At 38.7% G+C, this 22,219-nt stretch overlaps 1 protein-coding gene across 2 annotated transcripts in view; it reads left to right on the plus strand.

Annotated features, from left to right (window-relative positions):
• Positions 1-22,219, plus strand: part of UTP20 (UTP20 small subunit processome component) — a 79,641-nt gene that overhangs the window by 47,704 nt on the left and 9,718 nt on the right. For both annotated transcript variants that reach the window (XM_016223172.2, XM_016223173.2), the window contains exons 29-51: positions 32-111; positions 1,636-1,853; positions 2,376-2,520; positions 3,719-3,806; positions 4,653-4,796; positions 4,913-4,963; positions 5,071-5,223; positions 6,496-6,651; positions 7,193-7,333; positions 7,774-7,911; positions 8,172-8,311; positions 8,560-8,642; positions 10,805-11,091; positions 12,002-12,141; positions 12,357-12,513; positions 14,919-15,017; positions 15,939-16,106; positions 17,272-17,438; positions 18,085-18,226; positions 19,089-19,205; positions 20,433-20,603; positions 20,837-20,968; positions 21,278-21,388. In XM_016223172.2, coding sequence (XP_016078658.2) covers positions 32-111; positions 1,636-1,853; positions 2,376-2,520; positions 3,719-3,806; positions 4,653-4,796; positions 4,913-4,963; positions 5,071-5,223; positions 6,496-6,651; positions 7,193-7,333; positions 7,774-7,911; positions 8,172-8,311; positions 8,560-8,642; positions 10,805-11,091; positions 12,002-12,141; positions 12,357-12,513; positions 14,919-15,017; positions 15,939-16,106; positions 17,272-17,438; positions 18,085-18,226; positions 19,089-19,205; positions 20,433-20,603; positions 20,837-20,968; positions 21,278-21,388 — 3,228 coding nt within the window. The remainder of the gene's footprint in view (positions 1-31; positions 112-1,635; positions 1,854-2,375; positions 2,521-3,718; positions 3,807-4,652; positions 4,797-4,912; positions 4,964-5,070; positions 5,224-6,495; positions 6,652-7,192; positions 7,334-7,773; positions 7,912-8,171; positions 8,312-8,559; positions 8,643-10,804; positions 11,092-12,001; positions 12,142-12,356; positions 12,514-14,918; positions 15,018-15,938; positions 16,107-17,271; positions 17,439-18,084; positions 18,227-19,088; positions 19,206-20,432; positions 20,604-20,836; positions 20,969-21,277; positions 21,389-22,219) is intronic.

Raw genomic sequence — 22,219 nt, forward strand, 5'->3', positions numbered from 1 at the left:
ATTTTGTGTTCTGTTTTTATTTTGTTCCTAGATCAGCAGGCTCGGATCTGAGAGTCCATATTCTCCTACTCCTCTGCTGAAACTAATTAGTGTCTGGAGCAGAAATGCAAGGTACAGCCTCATTTCCCCCTTTCCAAAAAAAGCAGATAAAGTAGTCAAGGGCACTAATAATATGACTTACGGCCTTCCATGCAGTGAACCTACTTACTGTAGTTATAGTTATAGAGAGTAAGGCAGCTGAAACTCAAGATCCATAGTTCAAGATCCACAGTTGCTGAACAATGTGTGTAATGTGGTTCAGAAAAACGCTTGTGTCTGCCTACAACTAGAAAATGAAATAGAAAATGTCTAGGACACAGGAGAAACCATTAGTTACTGTAGCATGTGGAGGTTTATGTGGGCCACAGTGGGGGAGGGAGACTTTTCATGATATGCCTTTGAGAGTTTGCATTGTTTATAATTTAAAAAAGGAAAAAATAGGTAAAATAATATTTTGCAATTTAATGTAAGTTAAAATCATAGAGTATTATATCAAATTCTGACTGTGCCATACACTTAAGCACAGAGCGTGCCCATGTTGTTGTTCAAGAAATGCACTTAGAAGTGGCACTGGATCGGATGGGCTCTTGCTAGGACCTTGCAGTTGAAAGCAGTCCTCTCACCTTTTCTGCTTGAAAAAATTTTAAGACAACCTACAACATGGTGGTAAGAGTCGTCTCTGAAGCCACACACACCTAGCTTCAAGTCCAAGCACCACTGTGTGTTCTTGAGCCTCAGTGTTGCCACCTGTAAAATGGAAATAATAACAGTACCTATCTCATTAATAATATATACAGTATCTTCCTTGGTGCCTGTCCATACTGTGCCCAGTATTGCACAAAGATATGTGAGTGTAATCTCTTAGGACTTCGTTCCTGAGCTTTTTCCCAGTAGTGATGACTTTTTTCAGTTTTACCTTCCGATTAGTGGTTAGGATTGCATCTCTGACCATGAGACAAGTGTTGATTTGCCCTCTGTGGAACGGCTTTGTGCCCTCTGTCCAGCTGGTGTGTTTCCGTGGGCCACGATGCTCTCGTCATTTGTGACTCTCAGTGTTGGGGGTGGACTCGCCCACCTCCCCCGACAAATGACCCCAATCTCTGAACAATACATATCCAGACACAGCAAGTGCTTGTTTCCTCTAATTCTCGTGTTGTAGTACAATATGTTTATGTGAGTCTATAGACATTCACACTCTAGAAGGCTTATAATTGAAAAATAGCATGTCTTCAGTACATTTATTTTAGAAAGGGCTTAGACTTTGGAGATTTGTGGTTCAAATCTCAGCTCTACCGCTTATTAGCTCAATGGCTTTGGACAAGTCTGTTTCTTCATCTGTAATGTAAAGATAATGATACTATCTCACAGAGATGGTATGAGGATTAGATGAGAAATGTTCATAAAGGACATAAATATTATGTTTCTGGGGTTCCTAAAATTGTTCATCAAATTTTAGATTTAATTTCCCTTTAGAGTATCTTGTTAAGGTTCATACACACACGTATTTGTTAAACTCAATATGAGAATTCATGTGGAAGATGTTTTTAGAAATAAACTGAGAAATAAGATGACTATTTCAATATTTTTTTCTTACAGATACTTCCCCTTTCTGGCTAAACAGAAACCTGGGCACCCAGAATGTGACATCCTGGCCAATGTTTTTGCGATTCTCTCAGCAAAGAACCTCTCTGAAGCCACGGCCAGCATTGTGATGGACATTGTTGACGACCTTCTCACCCTTCCAGATTTTGAGCCCACAGAGACAGTCTCAAGCTTGCCCGTGACTGGATGCGTATACACAGAAAGTGCAGACGGTACGTGTGCTGCAGAAGGCAAGTGATTCTTAGAACTTAGAGGTAGCATTTGTTCCCTCAGAAAGGGAAGAGTGAATAGAATTGGACTCTTAATAACTTATGCTAGTAAAAGTTTTTTTCCTCTAGAAATTAATACCAATTTATATAAACTGAGTTTTCTTTGCAGTGGTAGAAATTCAGGTGACTTACACTCCAGAAAGCTCAACATCCTCCAGGAAATTATCAAGTGATTTCCACTGTCATGTCTCTGAATTCTTCCTACCGTGTTGTCCTAACAGTTCCTTTACTACCAGCAAAAATGGCTTAACTAAAGCCTGAGGGGATCTCATATAAATTTTTCATTTACCTAACGATATAGATGTTTTGTCTAAGAAGAAAGTTTTTTAATCTTCAGAGTTGAAATTCATTAAACTTTCATGGTAATTGGGTGCTTTCCTTGTCTGTCATTATGAAGATACTGTACAGTTACCCTGTAAGCAAGTAGTTAATTAAAACCAAAACACCTGTCACCGCCTATTTCAGAGTCTATCACAGTGGGAGGACGATTAATTCTACCTCATGTACCTGCAATTCTCCAGTATCTCAGCAAAACCACGATCAGTACAGAAAAGGTACGAAAGAAGAAGAACAGGGCACAAGTCAGTAAGGAGCTTGGCATCCTTTCCAAGTAAGTGATGCACATCCCTGAAGATACATTACCACCACGGTTTCCATTTTTTAAAGTTATAGGTAGCTTTTCAGTTGTTTTAATGTTTAAGTAATAAGCTAAAAAGATTTTCAGTATTTTTGAATGCTTTTTATTTTTAAGTTAATGTAAAATTCTGTTTCTCTGCTGGAGAATTCATTTGAAACTTTGTATGGCATCTGCTTTCATTTAAACAAAGACAACAGACTTCAAAATTCTAAAGCAGACTAATAGATTTGCTTGTTTTGCCCTTGCATGTTTTGTTCAATTAAAATTATGAGTTACATGAGATAGTTCTGATTTTTTTTTTTTTTTTTAGTTTGATAATTAATTTAAAAGAACAGTGTATTTTGTTAAGAGTCAAGAAGCTCTCACAGGGTTTTTAAAGATTCTCTTTGACAAGAGAACTAGTTTGTATATAATTGTGATTTCTATAAAAAGCAAGGTTGGTAAACCTGAGTACAAAAAATGATTCTATCTTAAGCTTTGTTTCAGGACTTAGTTGTTGAAAATATATTTATTTTTTTGTTACTTTCAGCAATAACAAAAAATGATATATTAGAATTTTCAGGAACTTCTTTTAAATATTTCATTTATACTACTGTATTTCTAAATCATGCAGAGTGGGAACCACACTAAATGCAGTCATTAAATTTTATCACAGGCCATGTGGTAGTGGAAAGATGATGACAGATTAGGCATCAGAAAAACCAGTGCTTGAATGACCTGCTCTGCCACTTCCCAGCTAGATGATGTCAGCTTCTCTGAGTCTCGGTTTTCTCTGTGAAAATGGAGCTAATAAATCCCACATTGTAGAGCTATGTGGGAGTTAAGTTGAACTACTTTATGCAGTCTTAAAGTCTTGCACTTAAAAGTGTTATTTCCTTGTAAAATATGAAATTACTAATTGCCAGATTATAGCATTGGAGTTTACTCTAGCCCACCTACACAACCCAGTGTTACAAAAGAACTAGAATAGCAGCCATGAGCCTGAAGCTGCAGAGAACTAACTGTGGGCACTGCTAAGTAACGGAGTAAACTTTGTACAGGCACAGGCTTAAAAGTCACCTGTGTCTTTCATCACTGATGTTTTTCTATAAAAAGTTTAACTCCTTAGAGAAATATTCTTAACTTATATATTTTCCTTACCTACCAGTTTTGGTTTTTTCCCCTTCTCTAGGATCAGCAAGTTTCTGAAAGACAAAGAACAGAGCTCTCTACTCATCACACTTCTGCTTCCCTTCCTCCACCGTGGCAACGTCCCTCAGGTATAAATGCACAGGACACTGATGTTGTCTTTGAAGTGACACTTTATTAGGGTTATTTGTAAACAATAATTTTATTGGTTAGAATCTATGATACATTTGTCTGAAAGTATTTGTGAAAAGACTTTATACAGAAATAGAAAATTGAAAATCGAAGAGAAAAATTGGGACAGATTTCGGAATGGGGGCAGGCAGGAACATGGAGACATCTACCACAACAGAAGTGCTAGCCCCTTTTTCCCTTTGTTTAGCTTCTCATCCAGTGCAGGATTTTTTTTTTTTTTTCCTGTTTGACTTTGATCAATAACAAATCTGGAAACCAAGAAGTACACTGTTAATCTTAAATATGGATCACAGTGGCAGAACTAATGAAAAGTCAGACTGTATTAATATTCAGACATAGCTAAAAGTTTCTAATATGATTTTCAACCCCTAGTTCAGTGTTGATTACAAGAGTCCTCCTGTGGCTCAGACTCATTTTGAGGCCTTAGTAGTTATACTGAGCATCTACTGTCTGCAGTAATTTAGAGAACACACCTGCAGGCAGCCAGAGGCCTGTGTCCTTCTTCAGCAAGCTCATTTCTCTTGGCTCTTTTTTGACTTGACAATAGAGGAAAGCTTGTTTCATATTTTCTATTAGAATTAAAGGAAGAAACTGTTACTGGACATTATTGTGGGTTTTATGTTAAAATGCTAAGAACCTTTAAAAGACTATGGAATAACTTTTCCAATGACTGGTTTTACTTCTTATTTATAATTATTTGCTTTCTGTGCTGCAATGTGTTGAAGCCAAGTTGACCAGTTTTATAAATTCCTGAAATATAATTTCTCTTACAATTTCTTCTTAAGGATACAGAGGTCGATATTCTAGTGACAGTACAAAACCTGTTAAAACATTGTCTGGAGCCCACAAGCTTCCTCAAGCCTCTAGCAAAACTCTTCTCGGTTATTAAGAACAAGCTGTCCAGACAATTGCTCTGTACAATTTTCCAGGTCTGTAATACTCATTTTACCCCGAATCACCCCTGTGAGTGGGAGCAGGGAATTGACGGAAGTGGGCAGAAAAGCTAAGGTTTGATTCACTAATCTACTGTTTTCATTCCTTTTAGACTCTTTCTGATTTTGAGAGTGGGCTAAAATATATTACTGATGTTGTCAAGGTAAGAAAGGAAATCTTATTTCTCTTTTCCTTCAAAAGTGTTACCATTTTTGTTTATTTAAGATGTATATACCTTCACTTATGTGGTTTCAATGGCATTTCTTGTAGCTTAATGCCTTTGATCAAAGACATCTTGATGACATCAACTTTGATGCTCGCTTCTCAGCGTTCCAGACCATCACCTCTCATATTAAAGAGATGCAAACCGTGGACACTAACTACCTAATTCCAGTCATGCATAATTGTTTCTATAATCTGGAGGTAGGTTTTTATAGCAAAACTTTGTGAATTATTTTTTTATTGTTTTAATAATACAATTACATGAACTAATTTCTTAATTTGTGTTTTGAGGAGGACAGGGGTTTTTTAGTATAAATTTTTTTGTGTGGAATATTTTGTTTGGCAAAGACCATATTATTCTCATGATTTGAAAGACTGAGATTTTGAATAAAATATATATATGGAAGTCAGAAAGTGGTATATTAAAAATAGAGAAATCCATAGAGACAGAAAGTAAATTAGGGGTTACCAGGGAGGGAGGAATGGGGCATGACTTCTTACTGGTACAGGGTTTCTTTGGGGGGTGATGAAAGTGTTCTGAAGTTAGATAGTGATGATGGTTTTACCACCTTGTGAATATTCTAAAAACCACTGAATTGTATACTTTAAAGGGGTAAATTTTATGGTATGTCAGTTATATCTCAGTTTTTCAAAGTTATGTAACTATTATTTGACAGTTTGCCCTTATATTGATATGGTAGGAATAAGAGGAGAGTGGGCTATATTAAGTACCATGTTGCTGAACTGTATTAAGACCCAGAAATGAGGGAAATGAAGCCCTTAATTAATAGTTAACCATGTGATGGCATCAGTAATCTCTTTATGGTGTTTTATAATTATTCGTCTGATAGTAAGGATTATGTGATATATGAAAAAGTAATCTCTCCATGTGGGGCTCCTTTTTTGTACATCATGTCAAATTTCAACACAAGAAATTTTATTTTTGTTTGTGTGTCTTCTCTTTTTTCCTTTTCTGTTTCGTTTTGGGAGTGCAGGGATCCTTTTTTTGTTTTCTTCACAAGGAATTCTAAATTACTGCCTGGTTGCCTGAGTTGGAAATACTCTCTCTTTGCTCACTACCTGCATTCTCAAGCCAAGAACTCTAGTGCGACTGGCCAGAATTCTGACCAGCCAGCTCTGTCCTTTTCAGCGACCACCCAATACTGGACATTGAGAACGGCTTTACTGAACGCTGTATTCTGTTGGCTTTGAGAAGTAAAACTAGGAAGCCTGTGTCATGGTATTTTATGAAATTGAGTGACGCTTCTCAGTAAGCATATTTCAAAGTCATTCACTCTCTCGCTCACAAGCCTACGTTTGTTTCTTCCTTAGGTATGAAGTGTCTGTGGGACATTTCTTAGTAGGGAGTTGCACACCGAGCAGTGGCAACGTTGTGGAAACTTTTTCAATGGCAATAATATTCCATATTACAGTTATTACACAGCATAATTTGGGTGTTTTTCCTGTTTCCAGTTAGGAGACATGTCTTTAAGTGACAATGCCAGCATGTGCTTGATGAGCATCATCAAAAAACTGGCTGCGTTGAACGTCACGGAGAAAGATTACAGAGAAGTCATTCACCGTTCACTCCTGGAGAAACTGAGGAAAGGATTGAAGAGCCAGACAGAGGTATTGGGGTTTGCAGTGTCACTTACCCTTTAAGCACTACCATCTGGTGTGTTGTTAGGTTTTTGTTTTTCCCTGCTTCTGCTCAAAAAAGCAGCCAGGCGTAGTACATTTAATTAAAATACTTGATTGTGTAAATATTTACCAAACACTGGGAGTGGGAATGGAAAAAAGCGATCATTTGTGTGTGTTTTTCAAATGTATCTTTATTGATTTCAGAGAGAGGAAGGGAGAGAGAGAGAGGGAAACATCAATGATGAGAGAGTCATTGATTGGCTGCCTCCTGCACGCGTTCTCCTGGGGATGGAGCCTGCAACCTGGGCATGTGCCCTGACTGGGAATCGAACCTTGATCTCCTGGATTATTGGTCGGTGCTCAACCTCTGAGCTACGCGCTGGCTGGGCATTTATTTCTGATTTTTGTTTTTACAGTGGGCATGTTTTACTTTTTAAAAACATTTAATAGCTTTTTTATGTTTCTTTGTATTATCTAGGAAGCATATTCTTTTTAAAATAAATTTTTTTTCTCAACTTGATATTTGCAGAGTATTCAACAGGATTATACCACATTGCTTTCCTGTTTAATTCAAACCTTCCCAAATCAACCAGAATTTAAAGATTTGGTACAGCTTACTGATTGCCATGATCCGGAAATGGACTTCTTTGAAAATATGAAGCATATTCAGGTAGGAGACATTTCTGCTTAACCCCCCGCCCCCCGCTTATAAAATAAGTATTTCAACCGATTCTGTCTCTTTTACAAAGATATATTTTAATTTTCCAGAAAGTTGACAACTTCTCGTTCCTTGATATCAGTCAAATATGTGTAGGACATGATCATTTCCTGGAGTCTGGTTTCCTTGGTGGTATCACAAACCATAGTAATAGTGTTACCTTTCTCTGCCATTTTTAGAGAAGTTTAAATGCTTTTGGATCCATTGTTAAACAAATGCTATGGATTATATCTCTAAGAAGCAAGCCAAGGCGCAGGTGTTTGTTTGCTCATGTAACACTTAGACTGTGTTTCACTCCTTAATCTTTTCATGGAAAGGAATATGATACTAAAAGGGAGCTGGTTTTAGGTGAGGTTATTCAGTAACTAATCCATATTTTATCTAACTAATAGATCCACAGGAGAGCAAGAGCCTTGAAGAAACTGGCAAAACATCTAATGGAAGGCAAGATCGTGCTATCTTCTAAATCTCTTCAGAATTACATCATGCCTTATGCCATGAGTCCAGTTTTTGATGAGAAAATGCTCAAGGTAGGGCAGTAGGTCTGGAAACCAGTAAACCTCTGTCCATACTATGACACACTTTCCAAAATGTAGATGGGGGAATGGCATCGGAATTTCGTGGCATCCATATTGATGATGTCACCATAATTAGAGGCTTAGAATAGTTCTAAAGCACTTAGAATTATGCATGGCACGTAGTAAGTGGTGGCTTTTTACTGTACCACAGTTGCTCGGTATTTTATTTGCAAATGCTTGCTTTATGTTGATGCTCTTGATCTGTTTTACAGCATGAAAACATAACCATTGCTGCCACTGAGCTTATTGGAGCTATTTGCAGACATCTCGCTTGGTCAGCATATTTATATTACTTGAAACATTTCATTCATGCTTTACAGACAGGACAGATCAATCAAAAGTTGGGTGTCAGGTATAGTCAAACTTTTATTTTTGTTTTATTTTTAAAATGTAAATTTTGGGTTATTTTCTGAAATTGTCTTTTCCGTAATCTAATTTTACATTTACATTGTATTAGTGAGGTTATGCTGATGTTTGTTAAAGTCAAAAATACCTAAAACTGGTAAAAATTTTAATGTTTATATATCTTTAAATTACCTCTCCTTTTAATCATCAAATGATATTGTTAAACAAATATTTCTGTGTACCTTTTTTTAACAGCTTGCTAGTAATAGTGTTAGAAGCGTTCCACTTTGACCACAAAACTCTTGAAGAACAAATGAGAAAAATTCAGAATGAAGAAAGTAAGTTTTTAAAACTTTCTTCAACTAGAGTTTCATCCTGTTTCTGGGTAACTCATGATAATTAATTAAAGATGACAAAATTCAACTTATTCCCTTTTTTTGCTCTTGTAGCAGTGACCAGTGAATGAGTCAGGAGGAAGTTAAAATGAATACTTGGACTTATTTAACAATAGAGAAGACCAGTCTAAATTAGGTGAAAAAATCTGAGCTGTAGATTATTTACATAGAAATCCAATATTACTGCGTTCACATTTGGAAAAAGCATTAAGCAATGAATGCAAAGAAAGTATAATAAAAGAGTTGAAAATTAGAGCAACAATTAATGAAATATAAAGTAGATACAGTAAGGAAGGATCATTAAACTTAAAATAGGTATTTAACAAGATGATAAATCGACAAACCTCTGACAAGGTTGATTAGTGAAACTAGAAGGCATAATAAACAATATTAGGAACTTTAAAGGTCACAATTAAATGAAAAGGTAAAATAATATTATGATCTTGGTACTTATAAATTTGAGTACTTGGCTGAAATGTACAAAATTTAAGAAAAATAAAATTCAAAAACTGACTTTAGAAGAAATAGAAAATCTGGATAGATCTCTAACCACTAAAGAAGTTAAGTCTGTAGTTAAAAACCTCATGGTGAAAGGGCCAGCCTCATACTGTTTTATAGGCAAGTTCTATAGATATTCGAGAAATGGATAATTTCAACCTTAACACCAGCTATTTCACCAGCTGAAAAAGAGGATGCCCCCACTAACTCATGAAGTTGGTATAACTGGTTAATGGAATTTAACACATTAGCATGCAAAATTAATTTATCATCTGAATAGGCACAAGGGAAACATTTGATTAAATTCAATATCTGTGCATATAAAAGCGATTTTCAAGGAAGGGATAAATAGAAATTTCTTTGAGCTATTAAAAAACGCCTTTTAAAAAACCTAAGGCAACATCATAGTCGATGATAAAGAATTAAAGTCTTTGCTTTAAAACCAGAATGAGGCAACACAGGAAAATAAAGGAAAGAATGAACGCTCAAGTAGGCCAAGGTATCCATCCTAATCGTTTTCGCTAAAGACTGAAATATTCTAGCCCTGTTTTCATTCCTCCAGTATTCTTACTCAAAACTTTCTAATTCTTTCATTCGAGGTAAAATCAATCTAGAACCACACTAATGAATAGAAAACACTGGTTTGAATGTGTAGGAATCACTTGTGTTTTAAAACAGTTCATGTGCTACAGCCCTTTAATAGTTTATATTTAGCTAGTTGAATCTGCATTTTGCAATTTTGCATAAATAGAAACATTAAAAATTTTAAATACTTAATTTGCTTAAGACTGAAGTTTAAAGCATTTTTTGAGCACCTACTGTGTGCTGGGATTTTATAGACATTATGCCATTTGTCCTCATAAGAACCTTAGTTATTAGTTACCCAATATATTTGATAAGAGAAATTAAGGTTCAGAAATGTAAAGTAACTTTCCCAAAGCTATATGGCCAGTAAACAAAACAAAGACTAATAGTTACCATGTTTTGAAAGTCAGTGAAGTGTCAGAAACGTATTTTAGGCACATTATAGACTTTATCTCATTGAGACTTCACAAGACCCTTGCAGGGGGCTGTCTCCTTTTTGCTGGGGAAGAATCCAGAACCCACTAGGGTGAAGTTAACTGACTGTAGTCACGTGGCTGGTTGGCAGAGCCAGGCTAGACTCGACTACAATAACGTGCTGCCTAGTTTTCTTTAATAAACCAAACCCTGTATTAAGGGACATTTTTGTATGAGAACTGATGCTGCCATTATGATTTTCATGCTCCTCTGTAGGGTTTTGCTTTTGGAAACCTCCAACCACAGTACTTTGGAAGCCTTCTTTTGCCTAAGACCATCCTCCCCAGCTCACCTCCCACTGTGTTCCCAAAGTTCACACTCTTTTATAATTGTCAGTATCCTTGTCTCTATTCATTAGACTCTAAATTGTGAGAGAGAGAACAAACCATAACCTTGTAACCCTCTTATTTACTGTGTTTCCTTAGCACTTACCATGCCTGCCTATAGTTGGTGACTAGATATTTTTTATTAGATGTTGGTAGAAAAGACTACTTAACCCAACTGTGTTGTTTTCTTACTTAAGACACCTTTTGTTATTTACTAAACAGACACAGCAGAGGTGCCTGAATTGCCAGAGCCTGAAGCCATGGAATTAGAGCCAGTGGATGACGAAGAGATGGAAAGCAGATGGCAGGGTTTGCCAGATGGCAGCGAAGAACCAGGGGATGCTGGCCCCGCCGGTGAGGGAGCCTCGGCTAAGGAAACGCAGTGTGTCACCACGTCCTTCTCCTCCCTTCCTCGGCATCAGGAAGAACTGGAGAGAACAATTAAAGATATTCGAGGAGCCGTAACGGGGGATATCCTGCCCAGGCTGCATAAGTGCCTGGCATCCACGGTAATTATTCTGTCTGGGGCCCGGCAGGCTTCTAACTATTGCTGACCGACTTCCGCGCTTGGTTTTTCTTTTATCTCAACATTTCACAATTCACCTCCTTTCTCCTCTCGTCATCTTCAGGTCATCTCCTGCTGCAGCTAGGCAGTAATGCTCCTTCATTATGATTTTCATATGGCAGATGTATGCTTTTCTATCTCTGAGGTAGATAGTGTTATCTTGCCCCTGGTTAACAGGGATAACATTTAGCAGTGGATGCTCATGAAGCCAGAGCCCTCCCTACTCAGTATAAAACATGGGTTGGCAAACTACGGTCATGGGCTGAATCTAGCCTGCAGCCTGTTTTTGTAAATAAAGTTTTATTGGAACATAGTTTCACTCATTTCTTTACATATGGTCTGATTCTGCTTTTGCATTACCATAGCAAAGTTGAGTAGTTTCAACAGAGACCAAACCAAAAATATTTACTGTCTGGCCCTCTACAGAAACACTTTGACCAGCCCCTGGTGTAAAATACTGAGTTGGTCATTTTATATCTTAGTAAATAAACTTATTTGAGGATCTGTATTTCTTATGTAGCAACAATGTCACTCAAACACTTGAAAGTCCCAGTTGATACAAATTTTATATGATTTTTATATATTTCACAGCAGTCTTAACCCACATCAGTAAAAACTTGGCTTTATGTTTTTTCTGGTTGCTCCTTTGAAAAAACATTTGTATTCCTATTATTTTTACAGTTTTTAGAGGGTTATTCTCATATTGCATAATTTAGTTTGTTTTCTAAGGCACTACACTTAGAAATGAACATAAGCTATATGAAAAGAGCTTATCTTTCAAATGAAAGGTTGCAGTGTTGGTAGGTCCCTGTCTGTTTATTTTCATTGTAGTTTAACCTCACTTTTCCTTATAGACTAAACGGGAAGAGGAACACAAGCTCATAAAATCCAAGGTCGTGAATGATGAGGAGGTGGTTCGAGTTCCTTTAGCATTTGCCATGGTTAAACTAATGCAGTCCCTTCCTCCGGAAGTTATGGAAACTAACCTGCCAAGGTATGTTGTGTGACAGTGTGGAAAAGTTCCTTGAAAATCAGAAACTGCCTCTTTCTTCCTAACCTGAATCTTTTATCGGGAAGAAAAGTTTGCTGTACTTTACAGTCCTAATTGGGAAATCTGGGTTTTATGGGCAATTAAGATAGAAAAAGATGTTTATATTTTTATTTGCTTCTGTTGTTTGATTAGTCATTTTTCAATTTTTCATTTTCTAGTATTTTGCTGAAAGTATGTGCCCTCCTCAAGAATAGAGCACAAGAAATCAGAGACATTGCACGCAGCACTCTTGCAAAAATAATAGAAGATCTGGGTGTGCACTACCTACAGTATATTTTAAAAGAATTACAGACTACCCTTGTCCGTGGGTATCAGGTAAACTGCGTCATGTGCTCTTTCAAGTTGGGTTGGAGTTTACATATTTGCAGTTTGAACACTGTAAGTCATGCTTTTTTGGGTCTATCTTTAGTATAGTAGATCCGCTGAGATAGCAGTCAAAAATAGTCAAAAGTTTCTAATCGGTATTTTAAAAAGCTTATATATTTGATTTTTGTAAAAATCCTTGTAAGTCAAGGATACATAACCTGTCATCAAGTTCTGCATTCTCTGAGTTCTGAAAAAAATTCTTGTTGAATGCATATTGAATGTATTGCCACAAATGTGAGCAATAGAAAACAAAGACATCTGTTTAGGAGTTGAAACATATAAGTCATAAAAATAATAAAACCTCCAGGCAGAATACAGAGCCTCTCTGAGCAGTTACATGGCTGGCTGCTCCTCACTACCCCTGTGTGGACCCTGGACAAGTGCCATCAGCAGCACCTGGGAGCTGACTAGAAATGCAGAATTTAGGGCTCTACACCTAACATACAAAAGCTGCATTTTAGTAAGGTCCCTGGGTGATCTCAAATTAGAGAAACTCTGCAGCTTGTTCAAGTCCAACCAAGACTCCTGGTAGTTTACTTTACCTTCCGTGTCCTAATTTGTTCATAGGTAATGTTTCTGTTCTACACTTTATAAATCTAACACTAAAAATATTAGTATTGATTTTGACCATCTCTCTTTGTATAGTTTCTTAGTGGCTGCTCTAAGGGATTACCATATACACACTCACTTTTAATGATCCACCGAGAGTCAGTATTTTACCACTTCAAGTGGAAAGTAAATACCATATAGGTCCCTACACCCTTCTCTTTTTGTCTTATCTGTTTATGTATTACATTGCGGTGTATTGGAAACATTACCAGGTAGTGTTAAAGTTTTTGCTTTTAATCGTCAGGCATTTTAAAGAATTCGAGAAGAGTAGTCTATTACTTTGTCCAGATATTTATCATTTCCACTGCTCTTCCTTTATTTCTGAATATCCAAGCTTCTTTCTGGTATCATTTCCCTTCAGTCTGAAGAACTTGCTTTAGAATCTTGTAGAGTAAGGTGGTGGCAGCAGATTGCCTTCATTTTCCCTCATCTGTGAGTGTCTTCATTTCACCACCATCCTGAAGAATATTGTCACTGGATATGAAACTCTGCATTGACAGTTCTTTCAGCACTTGAAAAAGTTATACCACTTTGCTCTGGCCTTCCTAATGCCATTATTAATTGTTTACCTCTAAGTAATGCATCATTTTTCTCTGGCTGCTTTGAAGACTTTGTATTTATTTTTCAGAAATTTAATTATGATGTGTCAGTGTGGATTTTTTTGTTTGTTTACTCTGAGGTTTGCTGAGCTTCTCAACCAAATTTGGGAGTTTTCAGTTATTATTTCTTCTGATGCTTTTTCTGCACTGTACTCTCTCCTCTCCTGGAACTCCCATGATACGAATATTAGACTTTGTGTTTTTATCCCACTCATCACTGGGGCTCTGTTTATAGTGTTAGTCATGTAGATGCTACCAGAATTGCAGTCCCCCAGTGTCGTTCTTCACCCTCCCGAAAGGGTTTTTAAATGGTGTGAAGTCCTCAGCAAACATTGTAAATATGTAAAAGTGCTGAACTGTCTCAAGTAGATACATATGGAACTATACCTTTAAAATCCAATCTGTTTATTGATAACTCAGTGTGTTTCCTTGGCCTGTGATCATTATCGGATGTTTACTTTGATAATCTAACAGTGCTGGAAACAGTAAAAAGAATCCGAATGCTTGGGAGGCGGCGCAGCGTAGTGAGGCGGAGCTGGGGCTCTGGTGCCAGCCTGTCTGCTTTTAGATCCTGACTCCACCACTTCCTACCCATATGACCTGGGGCAAGTTATTCTACCTGTCTGTGCCTCAGCTTTCTCTTCTAAAAGTGCCGATAACAGCACCTACATCTTAGATAGAATGGGTGAGGACTGAGTGATTCAGCACATGTGGGGTATTAATACGAGCCTCGCTTATGTAGGCTCCCAGGAATGTTAGCTATGGTTACTCTTGAGAGCAAACACTTATTTGCTTCCTTCATAAGACTTTATGTACCAGCTTTGATTCATTCAACATTTGCAAGCTCCTTAATTCACAGGTTGGTTTGTAAAGTTCCAGGCTCTTGTGCCTTTATAAGTCCGTGGGCTGGTTTAGTCGCAAAAATCCTAAGCATGGTCATGTGTTTCTGAGCATCTTTTGTACAAAGTGACCGTTTGGTTGAAGGATTTTAGATAGCGATACAAGTATGTGTCATTTGTCAGAGCTTCTCCCTGCAGTCATGGCAGATATATACCCTGAGTGCTCTCCTTGCAGCAGTTCTTAGGTCTTGTTTTTTCTAGTGTGGTGTTCTTAACTGGTCATACTTTTTTACGCATTTCATTTTAGGTCCACGTGCTGACTTTCACTGTTAACATGTTGCTGCATGGCCTGACCTACAAGCTGCAAGTTGGCGATTTGGACTCTTGTTTAGATATAATGATTGAGGTAAGGTTTAGAGAAAGGAATTCTAAATCTTTTTTTAAGTGGGAAAAGGATACCAAAAAATCAGTTTACAAAATAAGAAGGGAATCACAGCCTGTGAAAATGAAGTTAATGTTCTGCCTCGTGCCTTAGACTCCAGTGCAGTGAGCTGGGCGCACTGCCCTTGCTGGTACAGGTCATAGTTGGTACAACCTTTCTGGGAAGAAAATTGGCACTGAGCAAAAATTTCAGCCACTTCCAAAATTCTGTGTTAAAAGAAGAATCAGAGATGTGGTCTGGGGTTTATATAAAAGTATATTTACCAGAGTTTTATTTATAATAGTGAAAAATTAATAGCAAGCAGCTTTCAAAATGGAATAATTTGATCATTTGGGGGTGAGGCAGGTTGGATTAGGAGGAGATTAAATTTGCCACACAACATTTTGTTCATTATTTAAAACTGCAGGCACTAACATTTTGAATTAAATGCATTAATTTTTATAACTAAGTTGCAGATGTCATGAGAATTGTTTAAAAGAAATTAAGCTACTTTTTGGTGATATCTAAGACTTGTCTGTATATTATAGTTATATGTATAAATCTGTGTAGTAGAGTAGGTCCTTGCGTAATGCCATTTCATTATAACACTGATGAAATGTTTATATCAGCCTGTGGTAAAATTGGTTTTGTTATGCTTCATTTCGCTTAAGGTTGCAGACCTATCGACACCATTGAAAACTTACTGTATTCTTCTTTCGTTTCCCATTAGTATAAATCTTCAGGTGTTTCTGTATTTGTTTTTTAGTAATTGGTCTCTACACTCCACTGAAAAAAGTAAACTTGCTTTCCTTGATTTGGACGTGCCAGTGCTCTTTTCAAAGACTGCTTATATTGGCATATCTCGTTGAATGTACGTAACTGCCATTCGGCTTTTTTCTTTTAAAGATTTTTAACCACGAGTTGTTCGGTGCCATTGCCGAAGAGAAGGAAGTGAAGCAGATCCTCTCCAAAGTCATGGAGGCCCGAAGAAGCAAGAGTTACGATTCCTACGAAATCCTGGGCAAGTTTGTAGGAAAAGATCAGGTTACAAAACTTATTCTTCCACTGAAAGAGGTGAGGACTTGAATGCAGTACAGGGATCTTGAAAAAGAGCCTCACAGGGCAAACCTGCTGCCCTTGATCGAGATTTCCCCGGTGTAAGGACACCAATACCATGTGGCCACTAGCTGGCAGCCCTGTGCCGAGCCTTCTAATCCAAGAATAAGAGTCCCTGATGTAAACCCTGAGATGCAAGAGGAAAGGTGACAGAATAGACCAGGTGAATATTTACAGCTGGGTCCAGTCAGCAGCTAAGAACATAGCCTTTGTAGTCAGACCACTGCTCCCAGAATGCCAAGAGGAAGAACACTGGCATTTGTTGAACATATATTATGTTCTCAACATTGTGCTTCATTATCTGTTCTAATCTGCACAACCACCTGTGAGATCAATGGTACTTCCATCTTAGAGAGAGAAATTCAGGCTCAGAAAGGTAGAAAGGAACAGGGGTAAGAAGGAAACTCAAGATTTAATTCCAGATCTTTCTGATCCAAAGCTCTCATTTTTCTGCTGTTTCTTTCTTCCTCCTATTGGGCAGGGACTCTAATTACCTCCCTCCATGGAGTTCTCTGTGCCTACTGCAGTAATCATTACTTATTCTTTTTACCAGTTTTATGTACTAAAACTAGAGCTAACAGCCCTATCTAATGGCATGAGTTAACTATAATTCCAAATGTTCAAGTGCTGGATTAACTCCATAGTTGTTCCTAGAATGCATTTAGCCTGATCTGAGAATGTTAGATATGCTTTGAGGATGAAAAAGACTTAACAGAGCACATGTATTTTCGTCAAATCCCTCCAAGCTAATGCAGGTTAGTAATATGTGGTCCTGTGCAAGGAAATGGCTTTAATGCACCTGGATGGTCAACATCCTACAAGTCTCACATCATATCTTCTGTGCCTTCTGGCCTAACCCACAGAGCAGAGAGGGGGTGCAGGATATCCAGGGGGCACCCACACTGCTGACCCTGGTTTTCTCTGGGGTTGAGGTGATGGGTAAATTTGACAATATATCTGTTTGAAATCTTATTAAGAATGTTTTTTAATTAGAAAAAAACATATAAAGCAAATATATATGTGTGTGTATATACATATATATATATATTTAAGAGCTACCATTACAATAAATCCAAATGCAATTCTGTGTTTACCTGAGCATGACATTTGTGTTTGCCTTCAGATCTTACAAAATACCACGAGTTTAAAACTGGCCCGGAAAGTTCATGAGACCTTACGCCGAATCATTGCAGGATTAATCGTAAATCAGGAAATGACTGCAGAATCCATTCTGTTGCTCAGTTATGGTTTGGTCAGTGAAAATCTCCCCCTGTTAACAGAGAAAGAAAAGTAAGTTTGAAAAAAACAAAACAAAACTCTCATTTAGGTGCTTGCTTCTGATAAGCCATTCACTTTTAAGTGGATTAATTTAATAGTTTGCTTTAGTTAAAACAACAACAACAGCAGCATAATATTTATGTGATTTATAAGATGGCCCTACTTTATAGTGTTTGGGTTGAGGCCCTTCAAGAGATACATTTCAACATGAGATTGTTTTTCTGATGAATAATGTTTTTCTGATAAATGAAGTAGCTGTGAAAGCAGCTAGTTTTTGTGGCATTTCTTAGATACCATTTTTGTTTGGATATTGATTGGATCAAAGTTAGGATAGAGTTTAAATATATACCTCTTGTTCTGATTGAATAGAGTTTTAGATCTTCAAAGATTTAAAAATGCCATATTGGAAAACTTCCTTTAGATTTTGCTTCTGTGTTCTAAAAGAGACTACTTGGCATTTGTTTTCAGAAATCAAAGAAAGGGAGTGTCCCCTTGCTGTTCATCTGAATTAGGGAGTGTCCTCTGTGTCTCATGGTTAAGGGAGGAAAAAACTGTCCACAGCAGACAGCACATTTAGTACTCAACTCTCATTCCCAGACAGGGCCACAGTAGCTTATGGGAATGCAACATTTATGTTTTACTCCATTGTGATTGACAGAAATCCAGCAGCCCCGGCCCCGGATCCACGTCTGCCACCCCAGAGCTGTCTCCTGCTTCCCCCAACTCCAGTTCGAGGCGGGCAGAAAGCTGTTGTGAGCAGGAAGACCAACATGCACATATTTATTGAGTCTGGGCTTCAGGTAAGAATTAGCCCTAAAGTGAGACTCACTGCCCCCAGTGGGTCTGGCCTCTACTGTGCTGCTGAATCTAGTATTGCCTATTTCTTCTGTAAATGCCTTACCACAAGTAAATTATGGAATGTTTTTTTAAAGGTGCATTGGTTCGTTTACTATTTATGTTTATCTCTTTCAGTACTTACTTTACTAATATAATTCTCTCAGAATTAATTATTCTGACTTAATATTTTTTATGGTTTCATTGTTGCTTTGCCCATGAGTTTGCAGCTCTGAACTACTTTGAATTTTTTTACAAGGTGGTGAGCTTTTAAAAACACAAGTCTGATCATTTCCATCCCTTTTAAAAACTCTTCATTGACTTCCATTTATTCTAGGAGAGAGCCTTGCCTCATATTGTACCATTCCAATTGACATTCCAGCCACACATGGCTTTCTGTCTGTTCTTAACATCTCCACACTGTTCCTGCCCCAGGACCTCATTGCCCACTCCTCTGCCCAGATCCCCACAGAACCCTGCATTCACAATTAATTATTTCCTAGAGTCTGTCTCACTGGCTGAGATCCGCCAGTGTAGGGACCATGTCCATCTTGGTCATTACCACGTCCTGCATGCCAAGCCAGTGCCTTGATCAGAGTAGATGCTGAGTAACCATTTGGTAAATGAACTTAGAATCTCAGCTGCACAGTGAGCTCCCACCTCTTCACTTACTGAGACTCTCCCAGGTTTCCCGTTTTTTTCAAGATTTTTATATATCATATAGAAGCATCTTAACATTTCAGGTTGTCTCTTAAAGTCATTTCACCTTTACTTAACTCATTTGGTCTTATGGGCACCTGCTGTAAAATGTCTTTTTAAATCTTTTAGCTGCTGCATCTGAGTCTGAAGACTTCCAAGATCAAGTCCTCGAGCGAACACGTTCTGGAAATGTTGGATCCGTTTGTGTCTCTCCTCGTAGACTGCCTAGGTTCCATGGATGTGAAGGTGAGCACCTACCTACCTGTTCCTTCACAGCCGGGTTGTGTAGAATACCTAGAGCTTAACTTCTAGGCTTGTGCATCACAAAATAGTTGAGTTTTTAAAGAGATTTATGACACCTTGAACCACTTCTATCCCTGCATTAAATTGCTCCCCAGCTTAGTAATCTTATATATTTGGATAGCTCTTCACCGTTTTAAAATCCCTTCTAGGTACATTAATTACTTCATTTGGTCCTTTCAGCAATTTCGTGAGGGTGAGTGGTGGTGTCCCAGTGTCAGTAATCATCAACCCCTCATTGTCATTGTCACTAGCCGTACTCCCTGCTATTAATCCTCAGAACAATCTGTGGGGCATTTACTATTATTGTTTCTGCTTATGAATGAGAAAACTAGGCCTTAGACTAAGTGACTTGCCCCAGATCATATATCGAGGATATGAGCCTCAGTCTCCAAAGCCTACACCCTCCCACTTCCTCAGATTGTTTGTTTTACGGTGAAGGTTCTGAGAGGTTGAGCAACATCTGTAGTCCAATAGGTAAAAGCTGCAGAGCTGGGATTTATGTCCCAGTCCTTCTGACTGGAGCTTTTTCCTGTGTCTTCATCTAATCCAACCCAGTAAGGCCGTCACAGCAGCCAGGGCAGTGGCAGTGTGTTAGGTAGAGCTGAGCTAGGTGAACGAGCCGACCTAGGCGATCTTGAAGGCTTGGCCTGGAGATTCAGGGATTCTCCTGTAAATCAGTCGCCCCTGCACAGAGTTTTTTAATACCTTTTGCACAGGAGTTAACTGTATTAAATTGTAGTTTATTGTTTCCCATGCTTCATTTCTGAGCCAGCTATCTGCTCCATAAAGGGGATGGCATCCTTTTTCTCTTTGTATTTCTAATACTTATTAGATTGTCTTGTATGCATAATACAAGCTAAGTAAGAATGATGAAATTGAAGTACCATCTTAGGAAATAGAAGGGTCATTTATAATATGTATGCACTTGTTTACCATATAAGTTAAGAATACAGCAGGTGAGCTTGCGGGTCATCCTCACTGGCCCTAGAGCAGCAGTAAGTTCTACAGTAGCGAATAGGACACTTCCCTGTCTTCCTGCACTTCCAGAGTGGGCTGGGCAGGCATATCATCCCTTCAGCACGACTGTGTAGGGAGCGCACCGCCTTGGGCGCCGGGTGACTCAGTGTAGTTGCCCCACGCATTGACTGCTTTGCTTTGGTTTGGTTGCAGGTGATCACGGGTGCTTTGCAGTGCCTGATCTGGGTCTTGCGGTTCCCTCTGCCTTCCATAGAAACGAAAGCGGAGCAGCTGACGAAACACCTTTTCCTCTTGCTGAAGGACTATGCAAAACTCGGGGCTGCCAGGGGTCAGAACTTCCACCTGGTGGTGAACTGTTTCAAGGTGAGGTGTTTCCACTTCCACTTAGAAAGGCCAGGCCCAGGAGCAACATCAGAGTTAGTTTTCCACGTCGGCCTTTGGGATCTTGATCAAAATGTTTTCCAGGTTAATTTGCGAGGGCCAGAGGGTTGGTTTCCTGTGTGAAAAGCACTGATGTTGTATTAAGTCCTCATGATTTCACTGGATCCTGATTTGTGGGACGCCCTGGCTGTTAACCTCACTGTTGTAACTTGCAGTGTGTGACGATACTTGTGAAGAAAGTGAAGTCTTACCAGATAACAGAAAAGCAGCTCCAGGTTCTGCTGGCATATGCTGAAGAGGACATTTATGATACATCAAGGCAAGCCACTGCGTTTGGTCTCCTGAAGGTACAGTGTCACCAGAATGTTGAACTTTACGGTGTATGAGCCTCATGTCAGATATTGAAAATAACAGGGAACACAGTCTTTTGACTAGCAGCAGACTTTCAAAATTAAGTAATTTATAAAAGTGATGATTTGGGTGGTTATTAAAATGTTTATGAGCTCTGTTTTAATGTTTTTTAAGTGTACATTTTTTTACTTTTGGAGGTACTTTCATTGTGTTTGAAAACTGCCTATGGCTTCTTTAACATTAGGTCGGCTTATTCCCATCTGCAGTGAAACATGAAGAGTATGACTTTTCTTTCTGTATTTTAGGCCATTTTATCAAGAAAGCTGCTGGTCCCAGAAATCGATGATGTCATGCGGAAAGTATCCAAGTTGGCCGTTTCTGCACAAAGCGAACCTGTCCGAGTCCAGTGCAGACAGGTTTGTAGAGAATTTACTCCCATAGTAAGGGTCAGGCCCTGCCTTCTCCGTTTGGTTTAGAGACAGAGCTGTCAACATTGACTGAATCCCGAAGATGACTTTGTGTCATATTGATGCTTTATTATTCTGTGACTCGGGAACCCATTATATGCCAAGTGTGAGAGGAGCCTCAGCTTTGTCGTAGGGCATTTTTCAGTTACGAGGAGCATTTTGAGTACAGCCCACCATGTGTGGCATGTACCTTTTCCTTCCGCAGCGTGATAGCCTGTGGTGAGGATTTCCATGAGGTGGTCTAGCCCTCGAGTACTTAACGCATGTCCCTGTGTGTCAGGTGCTAATAGGCACAAAACAAAAATTTAATGAATAGTTATTTAATTACATACGTCATAAGTGTCAGGAGGAAAAAGGCATTGCCATATTTCATCACAGGACACACCATTATTTATATGTCTCAAAACAAACTGTGACACAAGGGCAAGATGCCATCGATTGTAAGACACATCCCAATTTCAGCTATGTTAAAATGTGAGAAAGCGTGCTGCTTAGAATGAGTGAAATGTGGAAGATCATGGAAGAGCGTTTGGTCAGGTGGAAAGCTGCCCTAGCCAGAGGCAGGCCTCCTGAGCACTGGCGGGTGGGCAGGAGCGCGGAGGAGGAGGAAGGCTTCCCCCCAGGGGGAGCGGGTGCGGGCGCCCGAGGAGGGGAAGCTGGCGGTGGGCAAGAGCCTCGCTGGCTGGAGGCGCTAAGGGAGGGGAAGGCAGCCAGGTCAGACGGGACTTCGTGGTCTCGTTAAAGATTTAGGACTTAGTTCCGAGAATAACAAAAACTATT

Source organism: Miniopterus natalensis, chromosome 2 (assembly GCF_054644295.1).
Source record: "Miniopterus natalensis isolate mMinNat1 chromosome 2, mMinNat1.hap1, whole genome shotgun sequence".
Lineage (NCBI taxonomy): Eukaryota > Metazoa > Chordata > Mammalia > Chiroptera > Miniopteridae > Miniopterus > Miniopterus natalensis.